At 38.2% G+C, this 17,889-nt stretch overlaps 1 protein-coding gene across 3 annotated transcripts in view; it reads left to right on the top strand.

The window, feature by feature from the left end:
• Window positions 1-17,889, top strand: part of LOC134529418 (tau-tubulin kinase homolog Asator) — a 219,619-nt gene that overhangs the window by 65,897 nt on the left and 135,833 nt on the right. For all 3 annotated transcript variants that reach the window (XM_063363469.1, XM_063363468.1, XM_063363470.1), the window contains one exon: window positions 17,042-17,161. In XM_063363469.1, coding sequence (XP_063219539.1) covers window positions 17,042-17,161 — 120 coding nt within the window. The remainder of the gene's footprint in view (window positions 1-17,041; window positions 17,162-17,889) is intronic.

Here is a 17,889-nt window from a genome sequence, read left to right as displayed (position 1 = left end):
ACTTATCATGCTTCTTATTTGAAAATATTGTTCATGATGACAGATGTGGATGTAGTAGTGTTGACCTCTTTGACCTTAATGTTCAAATTCGTCAGCTCTGGTCAGACAGATCCACTCCACGCAATTGCACTATTTGTAAATGACATCATAGGTCACGTGAACTAATCAAATTCCATTTTTGCATCTGCATCATCAGCTCCGACAGATCAGACACGCGACTGCATGAACATGGCAGGCCCTTGTAAGTGTTGATTCAATAACTGTTACATTGTTTCATGAGTTTTATGCTATAAAATAATGGAATGGACCAATTGTAGCTTTCAGGATAAGTTTTAGGTGTAGTATGTGGTATAATGTTGGTGTTTAGTTTATTCATAGATATATTTGGAAATTATGTGTACAAGTTTGGGATGTGGATGTTTGCCATTACAATGCCGATGGCATCTTTAATGTTTTTTATGTTTATTAGAGCTACTGTCTAGAAGTAGTTGAGTGGTTTCTTCGATTAAAAATATTATTTGTTATTACAGTAGGCTCCTGATTAACCAAGTTGATGTAGACCTCAACAATCATGGAAAACAAAGATATAATACAAAAAAGTGTGGTTTTCATTTGGCCCAGTAGTATCATTTTTTGTGGGTGATGTTTTTCCAGCTTTTCTTCAGTGTAGATTTTTTGGTGCTATTCCATGATTTACCCAGCCAGTAAATGGCATTTTTGATGTTAATTATCTCTAGGCTTTCAACAACAGTTAGATCATTTTCTAGGTTTTCGGGCAAATATTTCAACAGTCAGTGGTAATAGTCCTTTAGGTCGGCTTGAATAATAGGGAACATCCGTTAATCGAGACTATACTTTATTTACATACACAACATATGTGGCACATTTTGTCTGAATGGTGCTTGACCTCATTATTTCTTGCGTTGTAGCCAGTATTTTGTTAGTTCAAAAACCAATGTAAATAAAACAGGTAAGACATAATGCCTTAAAATTCCTGCATAAGTGGTATTCTTTACAATAAATTGATTTAATGGTGAAATAGTTGCAATCATAGTACCAATGTAACTTATTATCTGGGGTAGAATGAATGATGAGTGGGTATTATACTTTAGCATGAAGTTGAATTTACTTCTTAAAAATGATCGTTCAGGAACAGAATATTCTTCTATACACTAACTGTTTTATGAAAAATAAAATCATTTTGTAGAAACTGCTAACAACTAAATGAGAGCTAAATGGGGAATAAAAAATTCCTGTCCTTGTTTACTTATTGCTGTATAAGGGACATATAAACCTACATATTTTATACACTATGAAGGAAAGAGTTACACCTTCATAGTAACTATATTTAACTAGCCCAAATTTGTGATATTAATTCTTTGCAAATTTTGATTATTGCATGTTGATTATTTAAAAACACATTTTGCTAACCATAAGAACTGGGTTTACGAAATAGACAAATTATCGAATTCAGTGTGTCTTGATTATGAAGACTAGTCCTATAAATTAAGGTGTTATAAACATTGCTACAGTAAAAAAAAGTATGTATACTCCATAATTTGTTAGATAGGAAAGCTTGAGTTTCAACTGTAGTTTTTAAAAGATTGTAAAGAAACGGATCTGAGACATACGCTATGATTGGCTGATAGTAGTTGCTAGACTGTGTATGGTCTCACTTTTTTTTTGTTTGTGGAAAAACAAGAGAATAGTCATTGATAGTGACCACCAGATACCTTTGAATTCGAACCAAAGGCTTTGTTTGCACGAGCAACTGGACGGATGTGATGTCGATTGTTGCTACATTATATGGATTTTAAAAGAATTTTACGTCGGAATCTTTATGTATCCAGCGATATAATGCTACACAGTGACTTGCTAGGTGTTAATAAAGTACAATATGAATATCAAGCATATATTATTATTGGAAGAATTAGTACTGACTGGAAGTCAGCCTTCAAACATTATAACTCTGATTTAGAACAAATTATATCACAGATGATGAAACTTTTCTGAGAGGTAGAAAGAGTTAAATAAGAAGAAATTTTACCTACTGATTTTAAAATTGAGTTACATAGAAATTGTTGACGTCTTCAAGATCTAACAAATGCATCAGAATTGAAATAAGAAATCGTTCTACAGCCAATAAAACCATCGATATGACAAGATCCAGTTCAAGAAATGACTCCAGCCCAAGGAGGAATGTCTACCAATTGAGAAGTCGTAGTTCCTGGGGAACACGGCGTGGGTGACAGTCATCATTGCAGTTCCGTCATTCCCAGACGTCAAATACCAGAACGGTGTTTCCATACGTTGAAGGAAGGACGAACCGAGAGCCCGAAACTGGAGGTCCTGCTGGAAATCGCTAATCCACAGTCATTGGTGACGACTACTTCGTCCTTATAGATTCTCCTGCATGAGGTTGGTTATCACTTAACTGATTTTGTAAAAGTGCAGATTATCCGGACTTAAACAGGCTAATCACCACCTTTAGAACACTGAATATTTAAATTTCATGAGCCTGCTCATAGGGTTTTTCCAGATTCGTATTCTTACATGAGCTAAACTAATGTAAAAATATTCTACTAAATTTTAACTTGACTCTGGTTAAGGTGTACTGTCGTATCTGATAAGATTAGAAAAGTTTCGGTAGTTATCAAGATTTAATGAGTAACTTTAAGAACTTATTCTATCTATCTTGCTTAAAACTATATTACTTCCAAATATATCTATGAATAAACATTGATATTGTAATGTACCTTAGTATTGGTATACCCAAAAGGGAAACTTAATGATTTGAGTGTGACTGAAGTCTATAACGAATCCATTCCGTTTGGTAATATATGAAACATTTATGTTGTGAAACTACATTGTGTGCCCCCTTGCCCACTCAGGGCCAAGACGGCCAACTTGGACACCTGATGGAGCGCAAACTAAAAAAAAAAAAAAAAAAAAAAAAAAAACCAGTTAAAATTTTAATTTTTTTTTTTGCTTTCTGAAAGGCAACAAAGCGTTCCCTAAAGCAGATGTCTTTAACGTCAACAGCAGAGAATGATTTGCAAAAAATTTTACGAGCAAACTATGTTGAAAACTATTAAAAAATAACAGCAAAATCTTAAAGTTGCCAAAATTTTAATGCTGATACAATTATTGGATTTTGAACAGGCTCGTACAATTTCAGGTGTCGGGACACCGGCCAATAAATTTAACTAGCCCTAACATAATTTCACTTTGGTCATTTATCACAAGCATTTTTTATGTAAAAGATGTTAAGAACATGCAACAAATTAATTCTGTTGCAAACTAGTGTGGGGAGAACTGGGTTTGTAAGGGATAGCCCAATTAAGATTTATTAATTACTAATATTTACATTAATAAATAATTTTACTTTTAAATGTCCGATCACAAATCACTGGCACTTAAAAATGTTTATTCTCAAGTCACTCAATGTCCGTCAAGTTTCACAGTTTGCACTCCTCACTGGAGCAAGGCTCAACAGTTGTTTGCCCTTTACCTTGCACCTGTATACACACACACACAGTCTCAACACACTCGGTCGCACTCTCTCAATCCCGTCGCTCCGCATCGTGCCCCTCTTGATGGGATCTCTCACCCTCTTCGCCAATGTTACACTTCCCTTCACTCGGGGAACTCTCCGAACTCTTGGGACTCGCTCGGAACTGTCGTGGAACTCATCACGGGACTCTCGTAGAGGCCGGTGTCGCTGCTTAAGTACCTGGGGTGCCCTTCCCGAACCGACACCGCCGGAAATATCGAAAAAGCGGTGTTTAATCTTGCCACTCCGCGCGGCAGCCCGCAGAATTCTCAAGGCCGCTCAGCAGTAGATAACCACTGAGGAAGGATGATGCACGGTGAGCGGAGGGGGGAGGAAGGAGTACCAATGATCCTTGTAATTCAGCCAGGCGTGCGTGGCATGCTTACGTCAGTGGACGGCGAATGAAGCCTGTGGCTTGCAGGGCCGCCAGCCAGCTCTGAAGTTGACATCATGGTCTGGTTTCTCGTGTTCATAACATTGCCCCCTCCTTAAACCTGTTCATTCCGAACAGGTAACACATCTCCTCCTGGGTGTCCCCATGCTACTTGAAGTTTAGGCCACTTGCCTTTCCTTCATTGCTGGCTCACCAGATATCCCTCTCTCGCAGCAGATGTAGCCTCTCTTGTTACCCGGTGACACTGCTGCCGCAGATACCGCATGTTGTTCAGCCAGCTACCTGAGTCGGGCCGACCGTTGCCTTGGATGGGCCTGATACTCTTGAGAAAATTGCTCATTTATAGAGATGTAAAATACCCAGGTATATATAATTATGGGTAAATACCTTGGGTACTTACTCAGGTAAATACCCAAATTTCATAAATACCTGGGTATTTTCATTAAATCAATGATAATTTTAATTTTGTCGAGTTTTAATAATTTCACAAAGTAATATGTTACATACACGATGTTAATGAAAGTATGTTGCAAACTTTAGCAGGTGATTCCTTATCAAAAACATGGAATAGTTATACGCCACCATTTTTTCCAAGCACAATTCTTACGGGGGAAAAGCAACAGTGTGAAATATTTAGAAAAACCAGACAACTAAATTTTTATTTTGGGGAATAGCGAATAGGGTAACCTGACCTGACCTATTATTATCATGAAGGGGAGAGTTTTATTTTAAGGTTTTTTCCCCCCGAAGGTTGGATAATTCAACACACTAAAGATTTATCAAAATATTGTAATTTTACTCCACATCATTTTCCATACTTTGTCAATATTAACCATTTAAAATTTTTTAACTACAAATTTTCCCTAGAGAATAGTACTACGCAAAAAAATGGCGTAGTGTAACTCTAAGACTTGACTACCTTATTTTTGGAAGAAGGAATCACCTTTCAAAGTTGTAGCATACTTTCATTAACATCATGCATTCAACACAAAAGCACACAATATTACATAACTAATCATATTTACATTTTTTGTTTTTTAAGTTTCTGTTTTTAATTTATCTTTTCGTAGTTTTATTTTAATCCATCTGTTATTACTTTCCAGTCCTGACTTAAATCTCACATTAATTAACCTACAATGTTATTTAACTTACACAATATCAAAATAAAAAGTAAACATGTATTGTCAAAATTTTCTAAGAATAGCTGAGAAATGAATTGCATGTTTATTTGTTCTTCACTCTTCATCTGTGCAAAATGGACTAAAAGTTAAAAATATTCCTCGACTAATATTTTAAATAATACTCTTCCAAGTTTAAGTTTGTCTTCATTCACTAACCACTTCACTACTACTATTACGCTACTGTAGATGTTTTTGCTGCTGCACCTAGATAGTTTCTCTCTGATACCCCAATATTCAAGAATATATCATAATGTGAACAGTGGGTACAAATATCATGCTTGTTTACAATTTTAAAATTATCATTCATTGATTAATTAATAATTTCAAGTCTGTGTCATTTCTCACATTTTGTGTAGTAATCAGAACATATTATTGTTAAAACAGTCTTACTAAACTTAAATTTATTTATAGTTTAATTGTTGTAACAACCCAGGTTACTGCCTTTTCCTCCCTATTTAAATTATTTAATTAACAATTTAATATGTTTCTCATCATATTTAATATTTTCACATAATATTTAAATAATAACTTTTCATGCCTTTTAAGGATGACTTTTATAGTTGCTCCATGTTTATTAATGATAATTTACTGTGTTTCATGCTTTTTTAACATTTTTGATAGTCATTTTGTTTAATTACTAAAAAGTCGTTTGATTAGAATTTTACCTAGTTAGGCCTACTCAGTTGAGTTCTCAGACGTTTTTATGTAGTATTTAATTATTCAATTTTAGTATTTATTCGTGAAATGCACTGCAACGTAAGTTTCTATTGTTCTTTTTTATAACATGGTCAGTCCTTTGTGTGTGAAGGCAGGATGTCGATGATGCAGTCACGTTTGTATTGCACAACTGTCGCAATAGTCGACATACATATGTGGGTAGCGTGGGTTTTCCAAGTGGGATTGCTTCTCAGGACTGTTGCCATGCGCCATGATTGGCCGAGATTTTTATTGTAAATTCTGTGATGGGCCGAGAGGTGAGGCAGATGTTTTCCTCTCGTTGGGAAAGCATTTGCTCCGCCTAGCATGATTCAGTCTTTGTCTGGCACTGGTACCAATTGGTTATGGTTGGCGGGGGCTCACAAATAATATAGAATATGTGAGTTTGGATAATTTCACGGTTGTGCTCAGGGCGACACCGTAATTTTTTAACCTTCTTTTTTTGAACTTTCGGACTTTTCTAATGTTTAACTTGAAATTTTGACCACAAGCCATCGGTAAGCCCGCAACGAGACCTTTTGTCTTCGTTCCGAGAACGTATTCCTCGAGTATTCGTACCGTGAGTTTGTAGGGACCACGGGACATAATTTTGAACCATTTTAAATCAGGATGTTTCCAGTACCTTTGCCTAAAGTGTTAATTCAGAGAAGTTGAAGAGTTTATGTGTGCCGTGTATGTAAAGTGACTGCATTTTCTTAAACTGTGAATAAAACTACGTTAACCTAAATAGTTTTTCTGAGAGACATTATTTCAACTACTAATAATCATCGACGACAACATTTTCCTTGAGAACTAAATTATTTTCAGTGACTGTATTTCTTCAAGGTTATGATTGTGCACTCTGGACCAAATTTGTTGAGCTAGCCGAGGAGGTCTGGAGTGTTACATTGTGATTGTGATCACTCCAAATAAAAAAAAAAACTTTTCTTTCAGCAGCAACAAATTGTCTTAACAGGTTATTCCATAGAAATAAGTCTTCAAAAAGAGTTAACAGCAAACATTTTATCGTGGCATAAATTCTTGAGAAACAGAAAGGAGCAAGGAAACAAAGTTGTAATGGTTAGTTTTACTTACATTTGATTGAGCATCCATGTGGTCCAAAAATGATGATATGCCAAACCCTTCTCGTGAAGATGTGAATTTTGAAGTTTGTGCTAAGCACCTAGTATTACTTTCATCTGGTGACGAAAACGTAGAGTTTTTAATACTTAAACTTGATCTTGGTATCGACTCTGTCAGTGACACATCATGGTTATGATCATGACTTTGCAATACTTTTTCACTGCTTTTTTTGGATGTACACATCACTGTTTGAAAAGGTTTTACAATATTGCTGCAATAGAGAATTTTCTTCATATCTTCAGGACACTTGAAACACTTTTTTATATGATTTGTCATTTTATTAACATTAGAATGTTTGTATGTTTTACAACAGTATTTACATTCCACTCCTTTACTCTTCTCTTTAAAAAAATTCCAAGTTAGCCCTTTCTTTTTCCCTATATTGAGAAACTCTTTAACAATGAAAATTAAAATGAAAACATGGTAAATTGAACACAAGAAGTATTGAGGTTATGTATGTTTAACTTCCTTCACTGCATCATGTAACTCAATGAACAACATGGCTGCTAATCTACAGTGGTTCAGTGTAGCCATATTCTAAAAACAAATGAAAACAAAAATTTCCCTTAAGAAAGAAAATTATGTTTTAGATTTAGAATAACTAGCAAATTTTGTGAAAATTATAATCTAAAATATTGAAATACATGCTGCTATATTTCATTAAAAATTTGAGTGTGTTTTTTCACTTTATTTATGATTACTAAATGGTTTAATAAGGTTAATTTAGTAACAGATAAGCATAAAGTTACAGCAATAAAATAATGAATATGCCATATGATTATACACTTAAAAAAGTGATTTTACTTTAAAAACCCTCATTTTGGGTATTTACCAGAGGCAGGGGTAAATACCGAGGTAAATACCCATTTATAAATACCCTACTCACCGGGTATTTACCCAACTCACAACACTAATTACCCTCCAACGGTTTGCTTGTTTCTTCCCCTTTCCTCTCTATTCCTTCTCCCGCAGATACTTGTTATACAGCATTTCCTCCTGGCTCTTTTTCGTCTCTTTTTGGTTTCTTAATGATTCTTGGTTCTTCTGAATCTTGTCTGGACTGCACTTAATTTCTCCTTGTACCATCTTCATGACTCCTTGTGTTTTGTCTCTTCTTGGTATTTCTTCATCTCTTCTTGGTTTTCTTCCCCTCTTCTTGGTTTTCTTCCCCTCTTCTTGGTTTTCTTCCCCTCTTCTTAGTCTTTCTTCACCTCTTCTTGGACTTTCTTCATCTCTTTGTATTTCCCCATCTCTTCTTGATTCATGTTCATCACTTCTCAGCTTTTCTTGGCATTTTTCCCTCTCTCTTTGGTCTGTCTTAATTTCTTGTTCAATCATCACTTTCTAACCCATCTTGATCACTTCTGTGCTCTTCTTCACCTCTTCTTTGATCTTCTTTTCTTGGCTGTCCTTCTCCATTTGGCTGTTCTTCTCTTGGCTGTTCTTCTCTTCTTTGCTGCTATTCTCCTCTTGGCGTATCTTCACTTCATCAATTTTGAGCATCATGGCATTCTCCAACTCCTTTTGTTAGTTTTTCATTTCATTTTTCATTTCATTCCTCCCCTCTATTTCATGGCCATACTGGCCTCTTCGTAGTGGTCCATTATTTCACTATTAATTTAATTCTTAATGGCCTCCTGGTTACTCTTTATCTCTTCCTGACCAACTTTCATCTCTAGGTTATTATATGTCTCACTCTTCACTTCTTTTGTGAAGTTCTTCATACAAGTTCTCATTTCCCTCATGTTGTTCAAAATTTCTTCTAGGGCAACCCTTATCTTCTTGATATCCTCAACACTAACCTCTTCAGCATCCATCTCTATCTTAAACTTTCACTAATTAAATAACCTAAATAATTATTTATTTCTATTACTGTTCTTAATTTTAAATGACCTAGCCTAAACTTCTGATTCTAACTAACAATAATTCTGTTACATTTAAAACTAACACTAACTACAGTATACTCAAACTACCTTAAAAGCATTTGAACTTCACTAAAATTTTTAACACTAGCTTTATTATCGAAAAACTAAATTCTATTTCTTTAACTTTTATTTTAATTATGTAACTGAACCCTAAATTTTTTAATTAGGGCTATCCCACATCTGATACCAAAATGTTTCGACCTATGTGGGGGGACTGGGTTCGTAAGGGATAGCACAATTAAGTTTTATTAATTACTAATATAAATAATTGTACTTAAAAATGTCGAACCACCAATCACTGGCACTTAAAAAAATGTTTATTTGCAAGTCACTCGATGTATGTCAAGTTCGACAGTTCGCACTCCTCACTGGAGCTAGGCTCAACAGTGGTTCACTCTTTACCTCGCGCCTGTCCACACACACACAGTCTCGCGCCACTTAGTCGCACTGTCTCGACCCCGTCGCTCCGCATCGTGCCACTCTTAATGGGGGTCTCTCACCCTCTTTGCCGATGTCGCACTTCCCTTCACCCGCGGAACTCTCCGAATTGTCGGAACTCTTGGAACTGTCGCGAAACTGTCACGGGACTCTCGTGGAGGCTGACATTGCTGCTTAAGTACCTGGGGCGCCCTTCTCAAACTGACGAGAGTGGCTATGACGAGTCGTGTCATCTCGGGCCGATCCGATGGCCAAAACATAGAGAAAGGGAGTGTTTATTCTGGCCACTCTGCGCAGCGGCCTGCGGAATTCTTAAGTCTGTTAAGCAATAGATAATAGCGCAGAGGAAGGACAATGCACGGGGAGCGGAGGGGGGGAGGGGGTAGTAATGGCACGTAACACGACGCGTGACGCCAGTGGCCGTGCAGGGCCGCCAGCCAGATCCGAAATTGGCATTGTGGTCTGGTTTCTCGCATTTATAACAATATGATTATTTCTTAATACATGTTTAAAGAGAAGGGGTGAAGGCTACTTCTAAGTTTGCATATTCATATATGGTGCCATACATTTATACGTCAGTCATTTTAAGCTGGTTAATGTGGAGCATTATTATTGAAAAGTAATCTGGCTGTAGGGGGAGCATGGCTCTACCCTGCCCCTCCCTCACTACATCTTTGGCCCTGATACAATCTCTTGTCCCTCCATCTCTGATAGCCTGGTAGGTTGGGCCATTAATCCCTAAAATTTACAATGTGAATTGGACCAAATGAAATACCAATTTTTTTTTTGAAAGTTTACTCTCTTTTACTTGTGCATCTTACAAAATTTATTCAGTAATAGTATTAACACCCAAGTTGCCCCATAAAAATGGAAAATAGCTTGCATCAATCCAGACCTCTCCAGCTAGCTATGGTCAAGATTGCACGTACATAAGAACACATGAAGTAGCAATAATTGGTGACTATAATAAAGTCTCCTTAGCAAAAATCCACAATACACAATGGCTGCCAACTTTCGCTCACATTGGTACCGAAAGTTGAAAAAATTACAAACTGTTTTTTTAAGGAAATCCCATGTTTGCTCGCAACTCACCGTACACTTATATAAATACACTTGGAAAAGTATATAAACACAAATTCTGTCACAAATATTCACAACAAATAAATGGTTTTAATGGTATGGACTAGTATTCAATATCAATCACAAAATTATAAGATTTCAAAGCAAATATACAATTTTTATTTGTGTGTAGCTTTTTTGTATGAAGCCTTTTTTCATTGTGTGTAAATTTCGTAGTATGATGCGCGCACATTGTAAACATTTGCTTGCATCATTTTTTATTAACGTGCCTAAAGAAGTATAAATTCAATAAACACATGTTAAGTACATGATACCAAGAAACCTAACCAAGTATCGAACATGATCAGAAAACAGAATTTTTTTTATATGTATAAAGGGTTAAATAAATTGGGAGGGCAAGAAACTTAAGTTGGTACAAGTTAAGGTAGCAAATTAAATGTCATGAACTATATACGAAATATCTATGAAAATGCATGTGTGCGCATATGCGAGCATGTTTTTTTTATAAAGGTATGAAAAAATGCTGCTTAGGCCCGCACTTGGGCCCAGGATGAAGATTCCTGGAGTGCAATGTGGGACTTGGTCCGGTCTTAAGATGGTATTGGCCATTAGCCACCATGATTGGTGAGACCTGGCTTGTTTGGCTTAGCAAATATGCAACCCGTACTGACTAAAAATTATCCTCTATCACCTGCCTCTTGTTCTGCATGGAATCACCATTAGGAATTATTGCTCAAGGGGGGGGGGGGGAGGGGTGGTTCAGCCATAGCTGTTCCTTCATACGTTTGAAGTTATCCATTCCTTCCTCTTAATTGTTCTTCTTCTTCCTCTAATTCTTGTTTCTTTCCTGTTCAGCTTGGCGGAGGTCCTTCAGAACTGCCGCTACGAAGATGCTGCTTGCTTCCCAGGCTGACTCTGACAAAAACATAGCTTTCACAAGGTTTTCAGGCTGAATCCTCCCTCTCTGAGTGCAGCCTCAAATGTGCTGCGGAGTGTGGTGAAGCACAGGCATATGAATAAAGCATGTTCTGCATCTTCGGAGACTCCTGTGCAGGCCAGGTACTCTGGGGAATCGTCATGCTTGAATTTGTAAAGATAGGCCCAGAAGCACTGGTGTGCTGAGAGCATCTGTGTAAGGTTGTAGTTGACCTCTCCATGTGGTCAGTTGACCCATTCATCCACTTGTGGGATCAGTCAGTGAGTCATCTCCCATTGGTAGAGGCATCCCACAGCAGTTTCCATCTATGCAGACTGTTGGTTCTTTCATCAGTCCTCACTTCTGCACTTAGCGTGGTGGATCCCTTTTGCTGAATAAGGTATCTTCGTTTCTCGGCAAGTACTCCTCTAGGCAGCATCCCGGCAATGACACATATGGCATCCTCTGACACCGTGCGTAACGTATTGGTCACTCTGAGGGCACTCTGCCGATAGACTGGTGTCACTTTCCGCCATGCTTCTTGCATCGGCTCAGATGGTAATGCTATACGTAAAGACCTAAGTGACCACCTACGACAGCAGTGGTCTTCTCTTCTGCTTCGGGCCTCCAACGTTAAGCATAAGCCAAGACAGGACGATCCTGACAGCTGACCCCTTTGTGCCAACCTGCTCCGCTTGCTGCTTGAAGTTGAGTCAGGTATCAGGTGTCAGGCATCAGTCATCAGCTATTACTTGCAGGTACCGAAGAGATAGTTGATATGTGATTTCATGATCACCCTCTCTCAGCATGATGGTTTCTACCTTCTTTCTGCTTGAGATGAGGACAGCTTCTGTTTTGCGCTCTGCCAACTTCAGTCCTACTGAGACCATCCATTGGTGAATCCTCTTAAAGGTTACGTTGGAAATGATCTCCTCCAGGTTTTCGGCGACTATGACAAGGGCCATGTCATCTGCGAATACAACGATGTTGTTGCCTTTTGGTAGCACTAGCTTTAGTATGCCATTGCACAAAATTTTCCACAGGAGAGGACCGAGTACTGAGCCATGGGGAACTCCATCAGTGACTTCATACTCTCTGGAACAGTCTTCAGTGTCATATCTCAGGATCCGGTCGGTGAAGTAGCTTCCCACCATCATCCGCATGTACCCCGATACGTTCAGCCTTGTGAATGCCTCAATGATGCAGTCCCACCTGACGGAATTGAATACATTTTTGATGTCCAAAGTTGTCACCAGGCAGTACTTATTCTTACCTCCTGTCCATCAAATGCCGGCATTCTTTTCCCGAGCGATGGAGACTACTAGGTTGAGCGATCTCTACAAAATACGTACTGGTTGTTGGCTAGCTGTTTATCGACTACGTCTTCAATTCGTTTATGGAGGATGTGTTTCAAAATCTTCCCAGCTGTGTCTAGCATGCAAAGCGGCTGGTAGGACAAGGGTTCGTCTAGTGGTCTCTTCCCTTTGAAAGGACAATCTCTGCTGCTTCCACTTGGCAGGAAAAGTTCCCTTCTGAAGGCATGCGTTATATACTTCCAGGAATAATCCTGGCGTTGCTTTGATGGCTATTTTCTGGGTGGTGATGGGAATCCTGTTCAGACATGGGGTCTTGGCATCACCGAATCTGCCGCAGGCTTTTAGTAGTTGTTCCACAGTATCTGGTGGGCTCGTCTGGATGTCATACTGCTCATTGGAGAAGTCTAGCTCCAGTTGTTGTGGTTATAGCACAGTAACGATTTCCTTCAGCAGCTCGGGCATGTAGGTGATAGCATCAGTTGGCTCTTCAGCCTAATCATCACCTCCTTATATAGTCTACCCAATGGGTTTCTCTCCATCTTGTCTAGAGTTCTTCCCAGCAATTCCTCTTGCTGCACTTGATGGCTTTGTTGAGTTTCCGTCATGCTAGCTTGTACTTGGCCTTGCACTCTTTGGATGCCAGTTTCTTCCTACCATGCTGTGATGCTCTCCTTGTTCTAATGCACTCCTTGCAAAGGGTAGCGATGGTGTTATTCCAACAGTACACCGATGGGAGCTTGTTTGCACTATGCTTTCGGGGCGTAGTTGCATCACAGGCTTCGGCAACTCTTCTCATGACTTCCTGTGTTTTCTTTGTCGTATTTCTGCCACTGGTTCAGCGACCATGTAGTGCCTCTTGGAATGAGCTGAGGTTGAAGGCTTCCAGCTGACAACATTAGTTTTTTTTCTTGGGTGCTGCCCTAGCTCTCCGGCGGTGTAGATATCCGTCACCTCCAAGGAGCGATATCCCTTTGTGAGGTTGTTGCTCACAAAGGTGAGGTCCACAATTGAACTCGCCTCTCCTGTTGTAAACGCTGGTTTTTCACCGCTGTTCAGCAAGACTACATCCATTGAGGACATAGCCCCCAGTGAAGCTTGCCCCTCATGTTCGTCTCCTTGCTGGCCCAGTCAACTGCCCAGATGTTAAAGTCCCCGGCGATTGCCACGGGAAAGTATTGCTTCGTATCCTTGATCAGTCGGTCCAGGAAGCCTCTAAATTTCCCTATGGTCAGGCTGGGTGGGGCATAAGTGCTGTAGAAATGAATTCCCTACAGTTTAGCTCTCACAAAACCATTCTCTGCACTGTTAACAACACTTTGGAAGAGTACTTTCCACAGGACCAGATGATGGCCTTAGTGGTGGTTATCCATCTCCCAGGGTTGTATGCTAAGATGTCTGTATGGCTCAGAGATCATGATGCGGTTGAGCTCCAGCTCCCACACAGACTGCATGAGCAGGTCATGTGTAGCCTCACTGTGGTTGAGGTTAAGTTGTAGTACTCTCATTGTTGTTTCGCAGCTCCTGGTATGCTGGACATCTGTGATGCTGGCAATGTGTGCATAGTTGTCCTTGCATAGAGCACATGTGGCCTCCCTACAGCAGTCAGTAACTTTGTGACCGTCCTCTCTGCATTTGATGCAGAGTTTAGAGCGATCAACTGCGCTCTTGCACCTGTTGGCAAGATGCCCCAAGTCCCAGCACTTGAAGCCCTTCAAGGGCCTCTCCACTCCTCTGATTCGGTAGTTGACCCAGCCTATTTTGATTTGACCATGGTCTCCAACGATATTCTTTGCGATAGCCATGAGTAGTTTCACTAAGGCAGTTTGGGTTACTCCACGTGCTTTGCGTAGGGAATTGACTGTGTCCGATGGGATCCCAGAGTTCTCTCCAGATGCTTTCTGCAGTGCTTGGATAACATGATCCTTTTTTGTGGTCTCATCGAGATCTTTTATCTCGAGGTCTTCTTCTGGTGTCATAATGATCACTACTAAAAGTTTAATGCAGGCTGAGGACCTTGTCTGCGTTCTCCTTGGTGAGGATGATCAACCTATCGCCCGTGGTTGTCTTACGGATTTTGTCCACGCACTGCTGGGACTCGCTGGCGGCCGTGTCTTGTTTTACCCGTTTGAGGATGTTGGAGTATTTCTCTTTATTATTTGGGTGGATAATGAGCGCATTTGGTCTTGCGACTTGCTTTCTCTGCTTTGGTGGCTGCTGTTGGGGCTCCTTCTTCTTCCCCCACTTTGCCTGCTGCCAGTCTGTCTCCTTCGTCTTTCGCCGACCTCAGGTTTTAATGCTTGTTTCCATCTGGTCAGTCTCCTGTGCTCCATCATTTGGACTTTTTGCCCCATTCGGCATCTTTTTCTTCCTCAGCTGAGGAAGGTCTATGCTCGTTCCTCTTTATCAAGCCAGTCAGTTTCCCTTGGTCCTCTTTTCTACCATCTTCTGTCACATCCATATCCGGGATCGTCAACACTGGTTGCGTCGCCATCATCCCTGTTACGGACGTCTGTGAGTATAGGGTGGGCTCTGTTGCTCCTCTCACAATTGGGCGCTTCACGACTTTGTGGCTCTCCAGTCGTTGCATCCACTGAAATCTCGTGCTACTGCCGGCATCATTGTTTCCCTCTATTTTTAAACTTAATTTGTAAAATGAATAAATTTGAGCTGTAATAAAAAAAAGTATTCGCAGAGGCCTAAATACACACATTCTGGAGTTGCTCAAGTAGGTACGTTATCACCTCTACACTTCAACATATTTATTAATATCACTCGGGTTCTAAAACACATTCTGCTTTTTGTATATAGATGACTTAAAAATTTCTATCAATATTACTTCCATACACGATTGTGTCCTACTCAAAATATATATTGATATTGATAAATGTTATAAAAAAAATTGTTGCCCTTTTTAAAAAAATCTCGACATAAGTGAAACTTCTTGTTTATTAGTTAGAGATAAATTGATAATATTTTTTAATAGAACAAGAGATAATAATTGAGAATAGCAAGGACGGGTATGATCTCAAATGAAATAACTCTTGCCCACACAAATAAATAAATTATAGATTTTTTGAAAAAAATATGCAAAACTTTTTTCGCATACATTTAAAACAAACTTTAATTTTAAATAATTATTTGACTTGAAGCTTGCCGATAATTAAGTAGTTTATGCAGCTTAACTAATTGTCCAAATGGATGTGTGTAGTCTGAGGTAGGTATCTGGCATGTGAAAGTGACAACATGGCATACGAATAGGACCTATCTCAATGCTACTTTGTTGAACCACAGTGACCCACAACTACACTCTGCTCGCGAAATATTTACTCCTCTTAGTTGAAATTAACATATTTACACACTCGTGAGCTCATAACTGTAATATGGTGTGTGATTTAGTTAAATAAAAATTTGTGACAAATAATTATCCATGTCAGACTAAAGTGTGAAAAACATTATACCAACAGAAATATTTAGTTACACAGCTAAAACAATACTCACATAACACTGTTTAACATTACTGATTTACACAAGTAATTAAATTAATAATACATACATTAAAGAACAATGTTTTCTCTCGAATATGGCCTGTGGCACGGTGCACAACAATAAGTTCAAACCCCATTGTGTTGCCTTCTGCTCAAATACTCCCTAAAGTCGGGATGGCGTCAAGCTCAGGCGGGTCCTTACCGCTGTGTTCCGCCTATCACTGCAGCACGTGCCTTACTATTCCCCTCCTCTCCTGGTTCCCCCACCACATACCTAGTTATTTCCCCTCATGCGATCAGAATTTTCGTAACGCTCGAAAATTGTTATTCCCTCTGGAAAGAAGTCTCACTTCAAAAATAAAAAATTTTTTACAAGGAAACTGCATCCTTGTAGGTATGGTTATAAGTTAGACCAAACACAAATTTCCAATACTCCTACTATCAACGATCTTGGTATCATAGACTCTAAATACAATATAATTTCTTAAAATAATAGGCCAAAGAAGCTATATACATTCTAACTTAGTTTTCCTTTTTGAATGTAGAGTATATTTAGATCCACTTTTTGTTAGTAGCTGTTATAATTTCAAATTTAACTGTTAATACTTTTTTGACAATACTGGACTCAAGAGTACTACAGTTTATTGTATAGTGTATTATGTTGTATGATTGTATGTGTGTTGTGTCTATCTAATAAAATTTTATAACTGTTGATAGTCCTGTTACAAAAGAAAGTAAGTTGTAATATAAAATATTATTGTAAACAAATGTAATAATTTTATTAAATATAAAAATATGTTTAAGACAATTTATCAAATTTATTTTAAATCTACTTTTGTTATGTGTTATATTAAGTCTTAAATTTATTGTGTTTATATCAACTTATTTATTTTAAATTTTATTTGTTTACTTAGGTGGGACTGATGAAGGAGAAGTATGACCATAGGTTGCTGCTAAAACATTTACCATCTGATTTAAGACAGTTTCTCGACCACATCCAGTCTTTAGAGTATGCTGACAAGCCAGATTATGCGGTAAGAACCATTTTCATGTTGTTTATAATATTGACTTTTACAAATTTTTTACTGATTCTACCAATCACTGCATTCTGCCTTTAAGTTGCCGCTGATACAATTTATGCACTTGTCTTTGTTTAGCCCATCAGAATCTCTTAACACACTATTTAAAAGCCTAGATCTTTGTGGGCAGGGCTGCTGAACTCAGGCAGTTGTATGTGAATGACAAGTTTGTTAAATTACTTTTTTGTAATAATTAAAATAATTCATTCAAACAAAAAGTAATGTAATTTTTATGAAATCCAATCATTTTTATAAGGAGACAGTTTGATCATATATAAACTATATATCTGTACCTTGGAGACACAATTTCCATTTTTTGTTAAAATCTTTTTTTTATTAAAATCTTTTTTTATTATGATTTCAATCATAAAATCACATACTTTCTATTGGTATGCAACACTTGTCCAAATACCAGTGTTAAGTTAATTTTTGAATAAGAGGCATAGAACACAATTTCTATTAAAAATAAATAAGTTAGACATCAGTGCAGCTTATTGGGGACCAATCCCCAATAGTGTGTCAACGATCACCACACAAATAAAAAAAAGTAGAACAAAGGCAGATCCCATTCTACTATGGGAACACAGTGTGTGGTCCTGTGAGAGCATGATGGGTGAACGAAAGCTAAAACAAGTTTCAACACAAACACTAAGGGTAAATTTATTCCAATCATCATTTCATAA

The sequence above is a fragment of the Bacillus rossius genome, chromosome 2, assembly GCF_032445375.1.
Source record: "Bacillus rossius redtenbacheri isolate Brsri chromosome 2, Brsri_v3, whole genome shotgun sequence".
NCBI classification, from domain to species: domain Eukaryota; kingdom Metazoa; phylum Arthropoda; class Insecta; order Phasmatodea; family Bacillidae; genus Bacillus; species Bacillus rossius.
This window is presented reverse-complemented; position numbering and strand designations above follow the sequence as displayed.